Source organism: Danio rerio, chromosome 15 (assembly GCF_052040795.2).
Source record: "Danio rerio strain M-AB ecotype USA chromosome 15, GRCz13ab, whole genome shotgun sequence".
Lineage (NCBI taxonomy): Eukaryota > Metazoa > Chordata > Actinopteri > Cypriniformes > Danionidae > Danio > Danio rerio.
Window position 1 is genome coordinate 50,746,953 of NC_141035.1, and position 18,926 is coordinate 50,765,878.

Consider the following 18,926-nt stretch of genomic DNA (forward strand, 5'->3'; position numbering starts at 1 on the left):
TGAGTGTTTTTCTTTTATGTGTATAAATTTAAAAAAATAAAAAAAGAAATATGTAAAATCAATCATATGGCTAGTTATTAAGCAAACACGTATAGAGCCATGGGTGAATTTGATGTGGAAACAAGTCAAGAGTTGTACGTCGCCATTTCCGGTGCGCTTATCTACGCATTATTATAATATATGGTTTTACACTTTATATTTTTGTGATTAAACAAGTAGCCGTATATTAATCCGAACAATTTAACTCACTTTCTACCTATTCCAACAACAGATATACTGTACACAAATGTTAAATTCGTCTCTTGAGACTTTTATGTGAAATTCTGTAGACCGGATGTTGTCATGTCGAGACTCTGCTTTGCGCGCTTGTATTTTGTTTCCTGTTTGGAAAGCAGCAGGCGACAAACAGCAGCAAAACTCCTAACATGTTAGTTATCTTTAATTAAATATGATCTGAGATTATATCCGGATTTTAATGGAGACGAACTCAAAAGCCTCCGCGGGACGAGAGAAGGTAAACGCCGTAAACAACTTCTGCTTCTGATGTTACACTCATGTGAAGTTGATAAAAACACAGACTAAAGTTGAATTAAACATCACAAATTTATGAAGAGTCATGTTATAAATCATGATTTATTATCCGCCATGTGTGCGAGTCAACAAAATAATATGCTTTTTTTTAGTGCTGTGGATGTTATTGTTATTATTATTATTATTATTATTATTATTATTATTATTATTATTATAGTTTTCCAACTAGCAGGCTGATGATCAATAGTTTAATTGATTCTCTTTGTAAACAACTATTCCTGAATGCTGACTGAATTTTTTAAAATAAGGTAATATTAATATATACAAATAATTATAGCAAACCCAGCAGTTTAAAACAAAACATTTTGTGTTTTCTCTGCTAAATGTGTTTTGCTGTAGCTGTTCATTACTTTTCGGCTTAGTCCCTTTATTAATCTGGGGTCACCACAGCGGAATGAACTGCCAACTACAGAAGTAAAGTTGGTTTTACATTCGGATTTTCAGACATTCTTCTTAATAATATCATTTCAGAAAAGTATTCATTGCAAATTTTAAATAGGGAAATTATATTAGCAGCCAATGACTATCAAAGTACAACATTGTTCACAGTCAAATAAATAGTGTTAATGTTGTTTTCAAGTCATACTTGCATGCTAATTCCGATCGAATATTCAAAGTAACATAGTAAACAATATATAGACTGCTAAATCAACGAATGTGTGAATATAAAACCAACTTTACCTCTATCTGCCAACTTACCCAGCATACGTTTTATGCATATGTTTCCCGCTGCAACCCATCACTGAGAAACACCCATACTCACTCATTCACACACACTCATACACTTCGGCCAACTTAGTTGATCAGTTCCCCTATAGTGCATGTGTTTGGACTGTGGGGGAAACCGGAGCACCAGAGGAAACCCACTCCAACAAGGGGAGATAAAGGTAAAGTTGGTTTTATATTTGCACATTCGGACTTTCTGCTTAGTAATATAATTTCAGAAAGCTACTATTTGCAAATTCTAAATAGTAAAATCATACTAGCAGTCAATGACTATCAAAGTACAACACTGTTCACAGTCAATAACATAGTGCTAATATTGATTTGAAGACATCCTTGCATGCTATTTCAGACTCAATATTCAACATAGTGTGGTAAACAATATATTACCTATTAAATTAAAGAATGTGCGAATATCAAACCTACTTTACCTCAATTACGGGGAGAACATGCAAACTCCACACAGAAACACTAACTGACCTTACTGGCTCGAACCAGCAACCTTTTTATCGTGAGGCAATTGTGCTACCCACTGTGCCACCATGCTGCTCTTGCTGTAGTTAATATATATATATATATGGCCAATTCCATGCAAATGTCAACATTGCCAGGAAAGGTTGTGCAGTTTAATTAACAGAATTTCAACAAAGTCATTTGTATACTGTAAATTCGCTAACATTTTTCATCACATCCCCAACACATGTTTATTTTCCTCATTTAAAGTATAAAACATGTCAATACAGATTGATATTTTTCTGCTTAAAGGGGCTAATAATATTGTCCCTGAATGGTTTTTAAAAAATTAAAAGCTGCTTTTATTCTAGACGAAATAAAACAAATAAGACTTTTTCCAAAAGAACAAATATTATCAGACATACTGTGAACATTTCCTTGCTCTGTTAAACATCATTTGGGAAATATTTTAAAAAGAAAGAAAAATTCAAAGGGGGTGAATAATTCTGACTTCAACTGTATATATATGCACACATATAATAATAATATAAATATATTAATTGAAAAATTTATAAAAATGTTTTTTAACATTTATTATATATAAATATAGACCGGATCTAAAAATACTAAAATTGAGTGCTCTAAAATACACTCTTTTTAGGTGTCTGGGTAACATTTAACATATAAAAATGTTTTTTAACATTTTTAAACAGGGTGCAATATATATATATATCAGGGTGCATATCAAATCACTTTTATTGTCACGTCATCAGCAGCACGTGTGCTATGACGAGTGAAAAGCTTAGGTGCTGGCTCCAGACAGTGCAAAATACTACAGCATACTCCCAAAAACACAGGACAATGTAAAATTGACAGCGATATGTACAATGAATAGGTGTCCACATAGTTGTTGGCAGTATTGTTTCAAGTATGGATTGGTTAAAGTATACAGTACTATATTTATGTATATGTATGATTTACTTAGTGTGTGTGTGTGCGTGCGTGCGTGCGTGTGTGTGTATATATATGTATATATATATAAATAAATATATATATATATATATATATATATATATATATATATATATATAGATAGATAGATATATAGATAGATATACACGGTATAAGATTGTGACAGTATAATAACCTTGGATAAAAATATCCCGGTTTCACGTCAACACGGTATTGTGATTACTGCTCTAAAATACGCTCTTTTTAGGTGTCTGGGTAACAACTCTTTTCCCCATTGAACACAGTTCATTTATTTTAAGAAGCAGTTGAAATATTTTGGAACAGTAGTTTTTGATGTGGAGGGTCCTTTTCTGCTGGAGATACTGTTGCCCTACAAAAAACAACCCAAATAATCGCAAAAACATGTATAAAAACATGTACATAACGGTGTAATCCCAAATTCTGGCGGTTTTAAAACCTTGACCATTCCAAACCGCGGTTAACCTTGAAACCGGTTATCATCCCATGCCTACTTGAGGCTCTAAAATAAAGTAGATAAATAAATAAAATAAAATAAAAAACATTAACATTTGTTTCTAAAAATGACCAAAAACAAACAAACAAAATGTTACTCATGTGTATATATATATATATATATATATATATATATATATATATATATATATATATATATATATATATATATATATATTAATAATATATTTTTAATTGTTAATTAATAAAAATATTTGTAAATAGAAAAAAATCAATGAATATAATTTGACTGTATTATTCTTTTTTTTGACATTATAATTGTGTGTATGTGTGTGTTTGCATGTCTCTCTCTGCAGGAGTGTGTGTGTGCGCCCGTCAGAGGCTGTGTGCTGTCTGACAATGTGTCTCTGCCCTCTTACTCTGAGTATCCTGCGGGACGACCATTCATAAACACACCCCTGAGCAACACACACCGAACCGTCAAAGCCTTCCCAGAGAGCAGCGGCGCAGGTGAACACACACACACACACACACACACACACACTATACACAATCACATATACACATTAAACACACTCGCATATATGCACACAAACGCACACACACGACAGTCAGAGCTTTTTCTGAGAGCAGTGGCGCAGGTGAACACACACACATACACACACACACACACACACACACACCTGTGACACCCGAGAGCTCTCAGATACACTGATGACACATATAGAGGAAAGGTGATCGGTGTCATCTGTGTGCATCCACTCATCAATAATTCAGCATCTCTGCTCTTAATATAGTCCACTTGACCCGCTCTAAACATCAGGATGCAGGACGAAAGTCTGTTCAGTTCTGGATATCACACTGATTCCTGCGTTTGATAAATCTGTGTGCTAAAACAAAAGCAGAACTGTTCAAATGAGAGAAATGAAGAGGACAGGAGCGACAAAGACTGACAGAAGCATGAGAACAGACTCACACTGAAGCACACCTGACCAGCACTGACAACACACACACTGCTGTTTACATCCGTCACTAAAGGGTCTGTAGCCCCGCCCTCTTTAAAAAAAAAAAAGAGCACAATCTCATTTGCATTTAAAGCGACAGTCATCAAAACACCACAATTAGGATCAAAGCCTGAAAGGGTCAGTTTCAGAGAGCTGGAGAACATTATCTGTGTGCTATATTGGGCTCAAACACACACACACACACACACTCTAGAGACGCATTTTACAGCTTAAAAAGGGGGCAGAATAGGTTTCCTTAACTTGGAATTTAAATAAAACATGAAAGTAAAGTCAACCTGTCATTATTATTATTTTCATAATAGTTTGTCAATGATGCTTGAATAACACTCATGCAGACACACTCATTCACACACATGTGTGTATGCTATATGGAGGCTTTTGATGATGAAACATTTACAAAACTCATTGCTGAAGAGCAGCTCCATCTGCTGGAGAACTGTAGAGTTTACATTCAGATCTTGTTTTTATTTCTGACACGTTTAACATTTATCAAAAGAGAAAATCGTCAGGGTGGCGCAGTGGGTAGCACAATCGCCTCACAGCAAGAAGTTCGCTGGTTCGAGCCTCAGCTGGGTCAGTTGGTGTTTCTGTGTGGAGTTTGCATGTTCTCCCTGTGTTGGCGTGGTTTTTCTCTGTGTGCTCCGGTTTCCCCCACAGACCAAACACATGCGCTGAGTAGGATGAGTAAATGATGACATGATGTAATTGTGTGTGTGTGTGTGTGTGTGTGTGTGTGTGTGTGTGTGTGTGTATGTGTGTGTAGCGATTATTTCAGCACTGAAGAACCTGCAGGAGAAGATCCGTAATCTGGAGCTGGAGCGCAGCGACGCTCAACAGAAGTTGCAGAGCATCTCCAGAGAATCCACTCACTCACACACCAGAGACCAACACACACGCAAAAACCACGGTGACATTAAATTGCATTTTTCAGTTTACCTGTTATTACCAAATCTTTCATATATATATATATATATATATATATATATATATATATATATATACTGTATATGTATGTGTGTGTGTGTGTGTATATACTGTATATGTTTGTGTGTGTGTGTATGTACTGTATATGTATGTGTGTGTGTGTGTATATACTATATGTATGTGTGTGTGTATATACTGTATATGTATGTGTGTGTGTATATATACTATATGTATGTGTGTGTGTGTATATACTATATATGTATGTGTGTGTGTATATATACTATATGTATGTGTGTGTGTATATATACTGTATATGTATGTGTGTGTGTATATAAACTGTATATGTATGTGTGTGTGTATATATACTGTATATGTATGTGTGTGTGTATATATACTGTATATGTATGTGTGTACATAGTTGAAGTTAGAATAATTAGCCCTTCTGTATATTTTTTCTTCAATTATTTTCCTCCCCATTTAACAGAGGGAATATTTCTCAACACATTTCTAATCATAATTGTGTTAATAACTCATTTCTAATCACTGATTTCGTTTCTCTTTGTCATGATGACAGTGAATAATATTAGACTAGATACTCTTCAAAACACTTCTATACAGCTTAAAGTGACATGTAAAGGCTTCACTAGGGTAATTAGGGTAAAGTTAGGGTAATTAGGCAAATCATTGTATAACAGTGGTCTGTTCTAGAGACTATCGAAAACTAATGTTGCTTAAAGGGGCGAATATTATTGACCTTAAAATAGGTTTAAAGCAATTAAAAATTGCTTTTATTCTAGCCCAAATAAAACAAATAAGACTTTCGCCAGAAGAACAAACATTAAAAGAAATAGTGTGAAAAATTCATGAATCTGTTCAACATCATTAAGAAAATATATAAAAAAGAAAAAAAAAATCACAGGTTGGCTAAAAATTGTGACTTAAACTGTATGTACACTCGCTGGCCACTGTATAAGGTACACCTGTCCAACTGCTTGTTAGCACAAATGTCTGATCAGCCAATCACATGGCAGCAGCTCACTGCATGTCGGCATGTAGACATGGTCAAGAGGATCTGCTGCAGGTCAGAGCGAGCATCAGAATGGGGAAGAAAGGGGGTTTTAGTGACTTTGAACGTGGCATGGTTGTTGCTGCCAGACGAGCTGCTCTGAGTATTTCAGAAACTGCTGATCTACTGGGATTTTCACGCACAACCATCTCTAGGGTTTACAGAGAATGCTCTGACAGAGAGGAAATCTCCAGTGAGCGGCAGTTCTGTGGGCGCAAATGCCTTGTTGATGAGGCCAGAGGTCAGAGGAGAATGGCCAGACTGGTTCCAGCTGATAGAAAGGCAACAGTAACTCAAATAAGCACTCGTTACAACCGAGCTCTGCAGAAGAGCATCTCTGAACACACAACACGGCCAACCTTGAGGCGGATGGGCTACAGCAGCAGAAGAGCACACCGGGTGCCGCTCCTGTCAGCTAAGAACAGGAAACTGAGGCTACAATTCACACAGACTCACCAAAACTGGACAATAGAAGATTGGAGAAACGTTGCTGCTCTGATGAGTCTCCATTTCTGCTGACACATTCGGATGCTCGGCTCACAATTTGGCCTCAACAACATGAAAGCATGGATCATCCTGCCTTGTATCAGCGGTTCAGGCTGGTGGTGGTGGTGTAATGGTGTGGGGGAGATTTTCTTTGGGTCCATTAGTACCAATTGAGCATCAACGCCACAGCCTACCTGAGTATTGCTGCTGACCATGTCCATCCCTTTATGAGCACAGTGTCTCCATCTTCTGATGGCTACTTCCAGCAGGATAACGCAGCATGTCATAAAGCTCAATCATCTCAGACTGGTTTCTTGAACATGACGATGAGTTCACTGTACTCAAATGGCCTCCACAGTCACCAGAGCTCAATCCAATAGAGCAGCTTTGGGATGTGGTGGAACGGGAGATTGGCATCATGGATGTGCAGCCGACAAATCTGCAGCAACTGTGTGATGCTATCATGTCAATATGGAGCAAAATCTCTGAGGAATATTTCCAGTAGCTTGCTGAATCTTTGCCCTGAAGGATTAAGGCAGTTCTGAAGGCAAAAGGGTCCAACCCGGCACTAGTAAGGTGTACCTAATAAAGTGGACAGTGAGTGCATACATATATATATATATATATATTTAATAATTTATTTATTTTTAAGTGTTGCTTGAATGCAATCTGATCTCTGTGTACGCCGTGGAAATGTTTGTGTTAAAGAATGTTTATGTGTGTGTGTGTGTGTAGATGTGCTCTCTCAGTTGTCTGCGGCTGAAGCTCGATGTTCTCGGCTGGAGAAGCAGTTGAATCACATGAGGTCAGCAGTGAGAAACACACAATCAGACAGAACGGCTGTGCTGAGACAACAGGTCAGTAGTACAGTCTCAATACTGCTGAAACAACTGTGAGCGCGTGTTTGTGTGTGTGTGTGTGTTTGTATGCATTAGATTGTGTGCATGTGATTAACTTGTGCATGTGTGTGCACATTTATTTATTTGTGTAAACATAATTTGTGTGTGTGTGTGTGTGTGTGTGTGTGTGTGTGTGTGTGTGTGTGCGTGCGCGTGCAGGTCTCTCTGGAGCGTCTGGGCTCTGTGCATCAGGCTGATGTTCATCATAAGCTGGCTGTTTTAGAGCAGGAGCATCACAGACTGACAGAGACTCAAAGCTGCGCCGAGAGGAAGATCCAGCAGCTGGAGAGGAAACTACAGGAGGAGGAGCAGCAGAGAAGGAGGATGCAGGACACAGCCGCACAGGTCACACACACACACACACACACACACACACACACGTCAAGAGCTCTGAAATGTGTTTTTTTTTAATGTTTGATGTAATCTTGATGTAATCTTTGGATTTTAATAATGCATCAGTTAATGTTGAGCTATGATTAATAAATGCTTTGCGCGATTATTCAGACTTAGTTATTGAAAGTAAAGCTGTGTAATATAAAAGCATGTTTTTATTCAAAGACTAGCATATTGAGTAATATATATAATCAGAGACTTGCTGTTTTAGTTTTATATTTAAAGCTTCTTTATTAAAATGTATTTGAATAGTTGATATATTTATAACTCAGTCTGGTAGTGTTTTAATCGTGTTGTTTTCTCTGTTTAGTTGCAGACGGGTCTAGAAGCCAATCGTCTGCTCATCCAGTCTGTCTCTCCCCGTCCTCATAAATCCAGCAAAATTAAGCAGAAGAAAATCTCATCAAAGGTAAACCAGTTCAGACAGACCTTTGCCCCTTCAATAATTAAAGCAACCAACTTTTAAAACCTATAATTAAAAAAAATCAATCTTATGCCTGAACAAAACTGACGAACATTCAGATCGTATAATTGAACAAAACTGATGAGCTAATAAATCGTTTAATTAAACAAATCTGACAAACATTCAAATCATATAATTGAACAAAACTGACATTCAGATTGTATAATTGAACAAACCTGACAAACATTCAAATCGCATAATTAAACAAAACTAACAAACATTTAAATCACATGATTGGACAAAACCAACAAAAAATTCAAATCGTATAATTAAACAAAACGAACAAACATTTAAATCGCATGATTGGACAAAACTGACGAACATGCAAGTCGTATAATTGAACAAACCTGAAATTCTAATTGTTTGATTGAACAAATCTGACACTAATTCAAATCGCATAATTGAACAAATCTAACGAACATTCAGATTGTATAATTGAACAAAACTGACAAACATTCCAATTGTATAATTGAACAAAACTGACAAACATTCGAATTGAATAACTGAACAAAACTGACAAACATTCGAATTGTATAATTAAACAAAACTAACAAACATTCGAATTGAATATTTGAACAAAACTGACAAACAATCGAATCGTATAATTGAACAAACCTGAAATTCTAATTGTATTATTGAACAAATCTGACACATTCAAATCACATAATTAAACAAAACTAACAAACATTAAATTGTATAATTGAACAAAACCAACAAACATTCAAATCGTATGATTGAACAAAACTGACGAACCTTCAAATCGTATTTGTTCAACCATATGATCTGAATGTCAGGTTTGTTCAATAATACGATCTAAATGCTTGTCAGATTTGTTCAATTACGCGATTTAATAGTTCATTAGATTTGTTCAATTATACGATCTGAATCTTCGTCAGTTTTGTTCAATTATACAATTTAAATGCTTGTCAGATTTGTTCAATTACGCAATTTAATAGTTCATCAACTTTGTTCAATAATACAATCTAAATGCTTGTCAGATTTGTTCAATTGTACGATTTAATAGTTCATTAGATTTGTTCAATTTTACGATCTGAATGTTCGTTAGTTTTGTTCAGGCATAATATTCAAATTGTATAATTGTGTCAAAAGTGATGAACATTTAAATCGTATTGATCAAAACTAACAAACATTCGAATCATGTGATTGAACAAATCTGACATTCAGATCGTTTAACTGAACAAATCTAACAAACATTCAGATTGCATGATTGGACAAAATTGACACATGAAAACTGTATAATAGAACAAAATGTAACAAATTTAACAAAACCAACATTGAAAACTTATAATTTAACAAATTAAAAAATATATATCTAAGCTTCTAATTGAACATTGTGTATGTGTGTGTTTCAGAAGACACACTCGCCACAACCGCATTACAGACTGAGTCTGGGAGATGTGCCGTTTGTGACCGGGACGGTAAACACACAGCCATGCGTCACACACTGACATTATATCTAATCAGTTTTTCAAAATTGATGTGTGTGTGTGTGTGTGTGTGTGCGTGCGTGCGTGCGTGCGTCTGTCTGTCTGTCTGTCTGTCTGTCTCTGTATGTATGTATGTGTGTGTGTGTGTGTGTGTGTGTGTTTGTGTATATATATTTATATATATAAATGTGTGTGTGTTCAGTCAACAGCTTCCAGTCACTCAGTGAGGGCGAATGTCCAGCACGTCCTCCACCTGATGAAGCAGCATCAGCCTCAGCTGTGTAATGAGCAAGTGTTGGGTGGCGGCTGCACTTCCGCTTCCTCTTCCTCCACTTCCTCTTCCTGTTCCTGCAGTGAGGATCTGTCAGAGCTGCTGCTGACGCTGCAGGATGAGCTCGGACACATGAGCTTGTGAGTCCATTATGACAAAACCATTTCTGTGAAACAGAAGCTGGAGAATATTTGTGAGATACCTCTGTGTGTGTGTGTGTGTGTGTGTGTGTGTGTGTGTGCGTGCGCAGTGAGCAGCAGGATTTGTCCAGACAGCTGCAGTCCTGCTCTTCAGTTCTCCGTCAGGATCTGGAGCTGCAGATGGAGAATCTGCTGAAGAGGATGGAGAATAAAGCAGAGCAGATCTCTAAACTCCGCCGCTGCCAGACACAGGTAATACACACACACACACACACACACACACACTTCAGCTAATAAACACACACACATGGAAAGTAATAAACAAACAAACAAACAGACAGGTGTATAGACGGATGGACGAACAGACATATAGACGGATTGATATATAGACAGATAGATGGATGGATGGATGGATGGATGGACGGACGGACGGACGGACGGATGGATGGATGGATAGATAGATGGATTAATAGATGGACAGACGGATAGACGGACGGACAGATAGATCGATGGAAAGATGGACAGACAGACGGATGGACAGATAGATCGATGGATGGACAGACAGACGGATAAATAGATGGACAGACAGACAGACAGACAGACAGGTAGACGGACGGACAGATAGATGGATTGATAGATGGACAGACATATAGATAGACAGAGAGACAGACAGACAGACAAACATATAGATAGACGGACGGATAGACAGACAGACAGACAGATAGATAGATGGATGGACGGACGGATAGACTGACAGACATATAGATGTATTAATAGATGGACAAACAGACAGACATAGATAGACGGATAGATGGACGGAAAGATAGATAGATTGATAGATGGACAGACAGAAAGATAGACGGACGGATAGACGGACAGACAGACAGACAGATAGATGGACGGACAGATAGATGGATTGATAGATGGACAGACAGACAGACATACAGACAGACTGAGAGACAGACAGACGGATAGACGGACGGAAAGATAGATGGATTGATAGATGGACAGACAGACAGACATACAGACAGACTGAGAGACAGACAGACGGATAGACGGACGGAAAGATAGATGGATAGTTGGACAGATGGGTTGACGAATTAATAGATGGACAGACAGATAGACGGACAGACAGACAGACAGATGGATTGATAGGTGGACAGACAGATAGACGGACGGACGGATATATGGATTGATAGATGGACAGACAGACAGACAGATAGACGGGCGGACAGATAGATCAATGGATGGACAGACAGACAGACGGATAGATGGACGGACAGACAGACAGACATATAGACGGATAGACGGACGGAAAGATAGATGGATAGTTGGACGGACCGATAGACGGATTAATAGATGGACAGACAGACAGATGGAAGGACAGATAGATAGACACAATTTTTGATGAATTTTTGTTTTGTCGCATTTTTAAGTTATTCTTGTTATTTATTTTTTCACTTCACTTCATTTCATTATAAAATGTTTATTGTGTGTGTGTTTGTTATTTATTTTTTCACTTCACTTCATTTCATTATAAAATGTTTATTGTGTGTGTGTGTGTGTGTGTGTGTGTGTGCGTGCGTGCGTGCGTGCGTGCGTGCGTGCGTGCGTGCGTGCGTGCGTGCGTGCGCGTGTGTGTGCAGTGCTGTAAACAGAGTAGAGCAGTGTGCAGCGGTGGATCAGGAGGATCTGCAGCAGTGATGACGCTGAAACACAAACCTGGAGACAGAAGTCGAGACAGTCTGCGTCTGCTCAAAGACCTGCGCTCGCTGCAGAACACACTGCGCTCAGATCACACACTCTGACACACACACACACACACACACACATATATATATATATATATATATATATATATATATATATATATATATATATATATATATATATATATATATATATATATATAAAAACTAAACCATGTACAGGTCAGTCCCAAAACAAAACACACACACTGCAGTTTGCATGCTAATCATGTGGACTTTATTGTTTGTCTGTTTGCTTGTTTTAACAGTGGTCAGGTCAAAAAGATCGACAGTGTGTGTTTCTCTCTCCGTGGATTAGACGTTTATTTTCAGGACAATTAAAGCATAGTTGATCTATTAACACAAGTGTGTGTGTGTAGTGTTAGATCATTATTGAAATGTAAGAAATGGAACAAAACAGGGTCTAATTTTACGTGATGTAATTAATTTAATGCACATTTAATTTTTCTTTTTTATTCCACGTTATTTCTCATCATCCTGAGTGTGGGAATCCACAGTTCAGATCTTTGTATCTTCACTTGTGTTGGTTTGCCTCTCAGGTTTGATCATTAGTTTCTGAACGTTGAGCTGAACAGAATCTGCTGAATGAAGATGAGTTGAGTTTGTGATGTCAGATGTTTTCAAGATGTTTTATTTTGTGTTGAAGATCTTTCTAAATGCAGGAGAAAGGAAAAGAGCTGAAATGGCTGACGTTCAGCTGCTTCTACCTCACTGTGAACCGCTGTATGTTTGGTTGTTTTCAGCCTTCCAGGTTAAAATCTGTATTTTTAACATTCCAAAAACCGACTTGTGTTTGAGCAACTGTGGCCTTTTATCATCATGTTTACAGGTTTTTTTCACAAATCTTTTTCCCATGAGAAAAAAAAAAATTACACATTTTATTGAATATTGCGTCTTTTGTGTTTGTGTGTGTGTGTGCGTGTGTGTGTGTGTTAAACGCTGGTGCTCAGACTCTTGCTGTGTTTGTTTGAGTGTCTTTGAAAATGTTTGAAATATTTATTTTTGCAGCACTGAATAAAAGCAAAACCAATTCTGTTTTTCCACTTTTTTTTACTGTATTGATGGTTATTTTTTTGGAGTGGGTGTGAGGGGGTGTATGGTTGCGCAGTGGTTAGCACTGTGGCTTCACAGCAAGAAGGTTGTTGGTTTGAGTCCTGGAGTGATCGAAGTATCTAGTATTGTTGAAATTTGAACATTCGAAATTTAGAAAAGAATTCTTACAAATTTAGTTAATCTGGTAACATTCAGGGCCCTATCATACACCCGGCGCAAGGCGTGGCGCAGTAGTCTTTTGGTAGTTTCAGCTTGGCGCAAGAGTGGTTTTGAGTCGTTGCGCTACGCTGTTTAAATAGCAAATGCATTAGCGCTCATATGTGCGCTCATAGGCGTTCTGGTCTAAAAAGGAAGGCGTTCTGAGGCGGACCGCTGGCGCGTTGCTATTTTGAGAAACTATAATAGATTTTTCATTAGACCAAAACAAACCCGGTCTAAACTCCAGCGCAGAGTTGCACCTCACTTACACACTGCTTAATACACACAAGAGAGCAATAGGCAAATATCTTTACATATGAAAAAATGTAAATATTAAGGATATATATAGGATATAATAAGAATAGATATAGGAAATAAATATGAAGGATTAAAATATTACAAAACATATTATTTTCTATCCTACATAAATATGAAAAATCACTGCTTTTATGTCTTCTTCATCTCGGGAGGCTTTTTCAGTTCATTCATAACAATTAGCTTTTGTATAATGTTATTATTATTAGCAGTATTATTTATTATATCCATATTTATATTTGTTTTATTAAAAATAAGTTTAGATTTGCCCACCTGTCAGGTTTTAGACCATATGGGGCACAGCATGTGTTTTAGGATATAACTCAGGTTTTTGACCACACTTCATTATTATTGTTCATTTATTCGTTTGCTGGAAATTAGAACTGAATTTAGAAATAGTTTTGAAACGAATATTTGCGCTTAACAAACAAAATTAATTATTTATAGGCTAATTGATGTCTGTGCGTAAAGGTTTCCCTATCCAAGAGCGAAAGTGAAAGTAGATCCATTATCTCTCATTGTCACGCAGTAGATGCTCTGTTTAACAGTTTTCTGTGAACTGTTTGCTTGTGAAATGCTCAGTTTTTCCACTTAGACTTACTTTGCGTCCTGTAAATAGCGAATGCGCTCTTGGCGTGACGCAGCTGACTCTTAAAGGGAATGGGAGATGAGGCTGTAATTGGTTTATTCTCAAAACACACCTATAACTCATTAAGAAAATAAACTCAACCCTTTTAGCCCATGCGCCACAGCGCTAGGCAGATTTCCCGTCCTTAAATTAGCAAAAACGCGTCCTGACACGCCCTGAAAGCGTTTGTGCCCTGCGTTTTGCGCTCTGCGCATGGACCGTCAAAATAGAGCCCTCCGTCATTTTCTTGTCGGCTTAGTCCCGTTTTTAATCCGGAGTCGCCACAGCGTAATGAACCGCTAACTTATCCAGCACGTTTTTACACAGCGGATTCCCTTCCAGCCGCAACCCATCTCTGGGAAACATCCACACACACACACACACTCGGAGCAAGCTGAACTGCCGCTTTAGGCAAAAGACGGTCTGGCTGCCCTCAACAAGAAGGTGAAAGCGGGAGGTTGGTGAGGGAGCTGACGCCGCCCTCTTTATTCTGCCACCCTAATCGCGGATATAACTGAGGGCACGGGTGGTGAGGGTAGGGTTGGGGACGAAGCCCTCTCTATTACTCCTGCACTAGGCGCGGATATAACTGAAGACACGGGTGGTAAAAGGGGTGTCGCGGCCAGTGGCGTAGCGGTCGGGCCCGCAGGGCACGCACCGCGGGGGGGCCCCGCGTGATTAGGGGGCCCCACGTCGTCGCAATTTTCAATAATTGAAAATTCAGGAACCGCAATAATCTAACTCTTTGGAACAACTGTGGTCGGAACCAAAGTTCACAGGTCTGTGTGCTCTGAACACCTCTTAAGCGGTGGACTACTTCATTCTGATTGCTTGCCGCCGAACCGCGTCATAGCCAATAAAGACGCGCCGCTGTTTCTCGCCTCCGGTTCTCGTTAAAAAATGAATGACTTCTGGCTACTTTGACGCTCTCGCGGCTTTTGGTTTGTGATCGCTTCTTAGTTTGTGAAGAATTCCCCGCGTTGTCGATCCACCCCGCCTATTTTCCCCGCTCCTCAATTTGTGACATAGATATATACACTAGATATCGCATAGGGACCCTGAGCATGCGTCTATAGCGCCGCCACATTGGTACAGTGCTTCCCGGACAAATGTCATTCAAACGCACTAGTCAGGGCAGTATTATTACGTGAAGATGCGGGACTTTAGCGCTGTCTACGAGTGTAGTAACGAGCAAACAAAGAAAACAAAGCACAAAGGCAGAACACTTTATAGGTCAGATTAAGTTTTTATCTGTTTTTGTATGTTCTGAACTTTGTGTTAAACAGGTAACGTTATTGATGATAACAGTCACTTACTGCATTCACCATAAGGCAAAGCAGCTCCAATTCGCACTAAATACTCGGCTTATGCTAGTTTTTTTGAATAAAATCAGCAAACAATGCAAAAGAAATATGACAACGAGATGCCGCGCTGCCAGAAACGTGTATTAATGTCGGCTAAGTTAGTGAAAGAGTCGTTCATAACGGAGATTCATTCACAAACTAATCGCTCCCTCCGTCAGTATGAGAAGTGAAAGCAGAAGAGGAGCTGTGTTTCAGGACACGGATTAGATCAAATTTAACAGCGAGGGTGAATAATACATTTCTGTACACACAAACACAAGCTTTTTGTCAGGAATGCCCGTGCGGTCACTGATCCATCAATGTAGAAAAGTGATGTAAAATTATAATTTTCATTAAAAAAAAAATTTGCATACTAACATCCAGGAAAACTCCCGATCATAGATATATGTGTATATCTCTGTATAAGCACCCCCCCCACCTTCGACTGGGGGCCCCGTCGGTGATCCCTGCAGGGGGGCCTCCGCATTTTGCGCTACGCCACTGGTCGCGGCCGCCTAGGTCACCTGGACGCGCCGGCCTTGCTCACACTACGGACAATTTTAAGTGGTGCTCGCTGCAGAGCCATTTGAGGAGAGCTGAGCTCCAGCGAGGGGGAGCATGAGCTGTCGCTCCTCCTCCTGTAAGCTGTTTTAATGCGTACACCAACCCCACCCCTAACCCTACCCCCAGTGACATCACTCGTAGAAGAAGTGCAAAAAAGGTGGAGCTCAAGCTTAAGCTCCCCCTCGCTGGAGCTCAGCTCTCCTCAAATGGCTCTGCAGCGAGCACAATTTAGCCTACCCAATTCACCTGTAAGGCATGTGCTTGGACTGTGGGAAAACTGGAGCACCCGGAGGAAACCTACACGAACGCAGGGAGAACATGCAAACTCCACACAGAAACGCCAACTGAGCCGAGGCTCGAACCAGCGACCTCCTTGCTGTGAGGCGACAGCACTACTGCGCCACTGCATCGCCATCTGGTAAACACTTTAAATGTAAAATGTAATGTATAATTTAAGTATTGAATTTTAAGTATTGTTAAAACAGCTATCATGTTCAATGTTTCATCATTTGCTGCTTAGTATAAAATGTTAAATTTTAAAATCAAAGCATTATTTTAATCATAAGAGTGAAGTCGTAAATACTGTTCAAATTTGAAGTATGAGAACTGAAGTTTTGTTTTTTTAATTCTAAGTTTTACGTTTGTATTATTCTTATTTCAAAGCATCAAATTTAAATTATTGTTAAAATTCGAACAAATTTCGGTTAAATGTCTCAATTGTTAAGTTTTAAGTATTGTGTATTATAAGTATCAAATTTGAAGTATTGTTAAAAAAAAATTAAAAATCATAAATTTATTTAAAATATGAAAATTGATAAATGTCCAACTTCAAGCATCACAATTTAGGTATCAAGTTTTAGGTAGCAAATACATTTTTCATTATCAAATTCAAAGAACTGTTAATATTTTAACAAATTATTTAAACTTTTAACTTCCTAAACGTCAAATTTGAAGTTTCACAATTTAAGTATAAAATTTTAAGTATTAAATCTGAAGTACCGTTTAAATTCCAAGTATCAAATTTTTATTATTCTTACATCTAATAATCAAGTATTGTTACATTTTTTTTAAATTCAACAATTTTAGTTAAACCTTCAAAATTTCACATTTCAAGTATCAAATTTTAAGAATTTACAAAATAATGTTACAAATTTACAATTTTAAGTATCAGATTCAACGTATAATTTACTCATGTTAACGAATGAAGGCAATGTTATGAAACACATTGCAACTTATAGCAATTACAATTAACATTGTCTTCATAAGACAGTCAAAAACATGAAATAATCTCATTCTTCTGAAACGAACCTGACGAAAAAAAAAATCTTAAGTAGAACATTTCCTGAAATCAAATCAAATCTTGATGGGAAAAAAAAGTCAGACAGAGTCAAAACTGAATGGCACAAGAGAATGTTTTTATTCCAAAGCAAAGAAAAAAAAAAACAATGCTATTTACCGCCACCTACAGGTACAAACGTGTACAAATACCAGAAAATAGATTCATCAACTCATAAAGTGTGTGTGTAAAAAGTAATAATTTAAAAATGGATGTTATTATGTACACGAGGCGACGATGCAGAAACCACTTATTGCACGAGAAAACAAGAGCATCATATTGGTCAGAATTATCAACTCAAAATACAACGGAGAAATAGGAAAACTCTATAAGAAAGCATTTCAGTTAACTCGACTGCCAGCATGAAGGTCTTTTGAAATATATATTCATGTGTGTGTGTGTGTGTGTGTGTTCGTTCAAATACAGCAGAAATTGTTAAAAGTAAATGCTGAAAGCCAGAAATCCGCAACATTCTCTCACAGGTTTCACTTTCTGCACTTTTTGGACAGACGTTTGGTCATAAATATACAAACACAACGACTGTTTTGGATCTCTGGCTCCTGGAAACAGTAGCTTTTATCTTCTCCTGTGTTTTACATCTCTGAGACTCTTGTTTTACAGCCAAACATTGGAATATTAATTAATAAAGCTGTCATATTTCATCGAAAAAATCGAAAGATTTGGCAATAAAACATGTTTTAGGATCATTAAAACGTTTGCAGATCGACCTTAATTATTTATTTTGATTTTTTTTGTATGTACATGTATGTTTATTGTATACATATAGTTTGTTTGCTGTTTGACTTTTTTGTAATATATATATATATATATATATATATATATATATATATATATATATATATATATATATATATATATATATATATTAAAATTCACATATTTAAGAATATTTTTTAAAACTACACTAGAAAAAACATTGGATTGATTTGCAGACAAAATTAATTAGGCACAGAGGAAATACGTTTTTCTTTTTGTAGTTTTGCTGCTTCTAAAATGCACTTAATTAAAAGTTTTAACGTTTTAAAATCATAATACGTGATTTTTTTATAAACCCATTACTACATACAGCTTGACAATTAACTCGTATTAACTGTCCATCATTGAACTTTTAAAAGACTCTTGTTGATAATGAAGATAGTTTGTTATTTTGATCTGTCAAAATCTGTCAAATAAGGGTTAGTACCAGAGTAATCTAAATGTAATCCAAAAGTAGTCAGATTAAATGACTATAAATGTGTAATTAAAGTAATCTAAATGTAATCCAAAAATTGTAAGATTACATTACAATAAATATATAGTGAAAGTAATCACAATGTAATCCAAATGTAGCCAGATTATGACATGATAAATGTGTAATAAAAGTAATCTAAA

At 37.3% G+C, this 18,926-nt stretch overlaps 1 protein-coding gene across 1 annotated transcript; it reads left to right on the top strand.

Moving 5' to 3' along the window:
• The first annotated feature begins 362 nt into the window (after positions 1-362).
• cep57 (centrosomal protein 57) lies at positions 363-13,145 on the top strand. The gene is given in 11 exon segments (NM_001080683.2): positions 363-514; positions 3,570-3,723; positions 5,002-5,145; positions 7,450-7,571; positions 7,773-7,958; positions 8,317-8,415; positions 9,843-9,908; positions 10,120-10,328; positions 10,439-10,580; positions 11,975-12,153; positions 12,224-13,145. Coding segments are annotated over 10 exon segments (1,323 nt in total). The 5' UTR covers positions 363-475; the 3' UTR covers positions 12,137-12,153; positions 12,224-13,145.
• Positions 13,146-18,926: the final 5,781 nt, after the last annotated feature.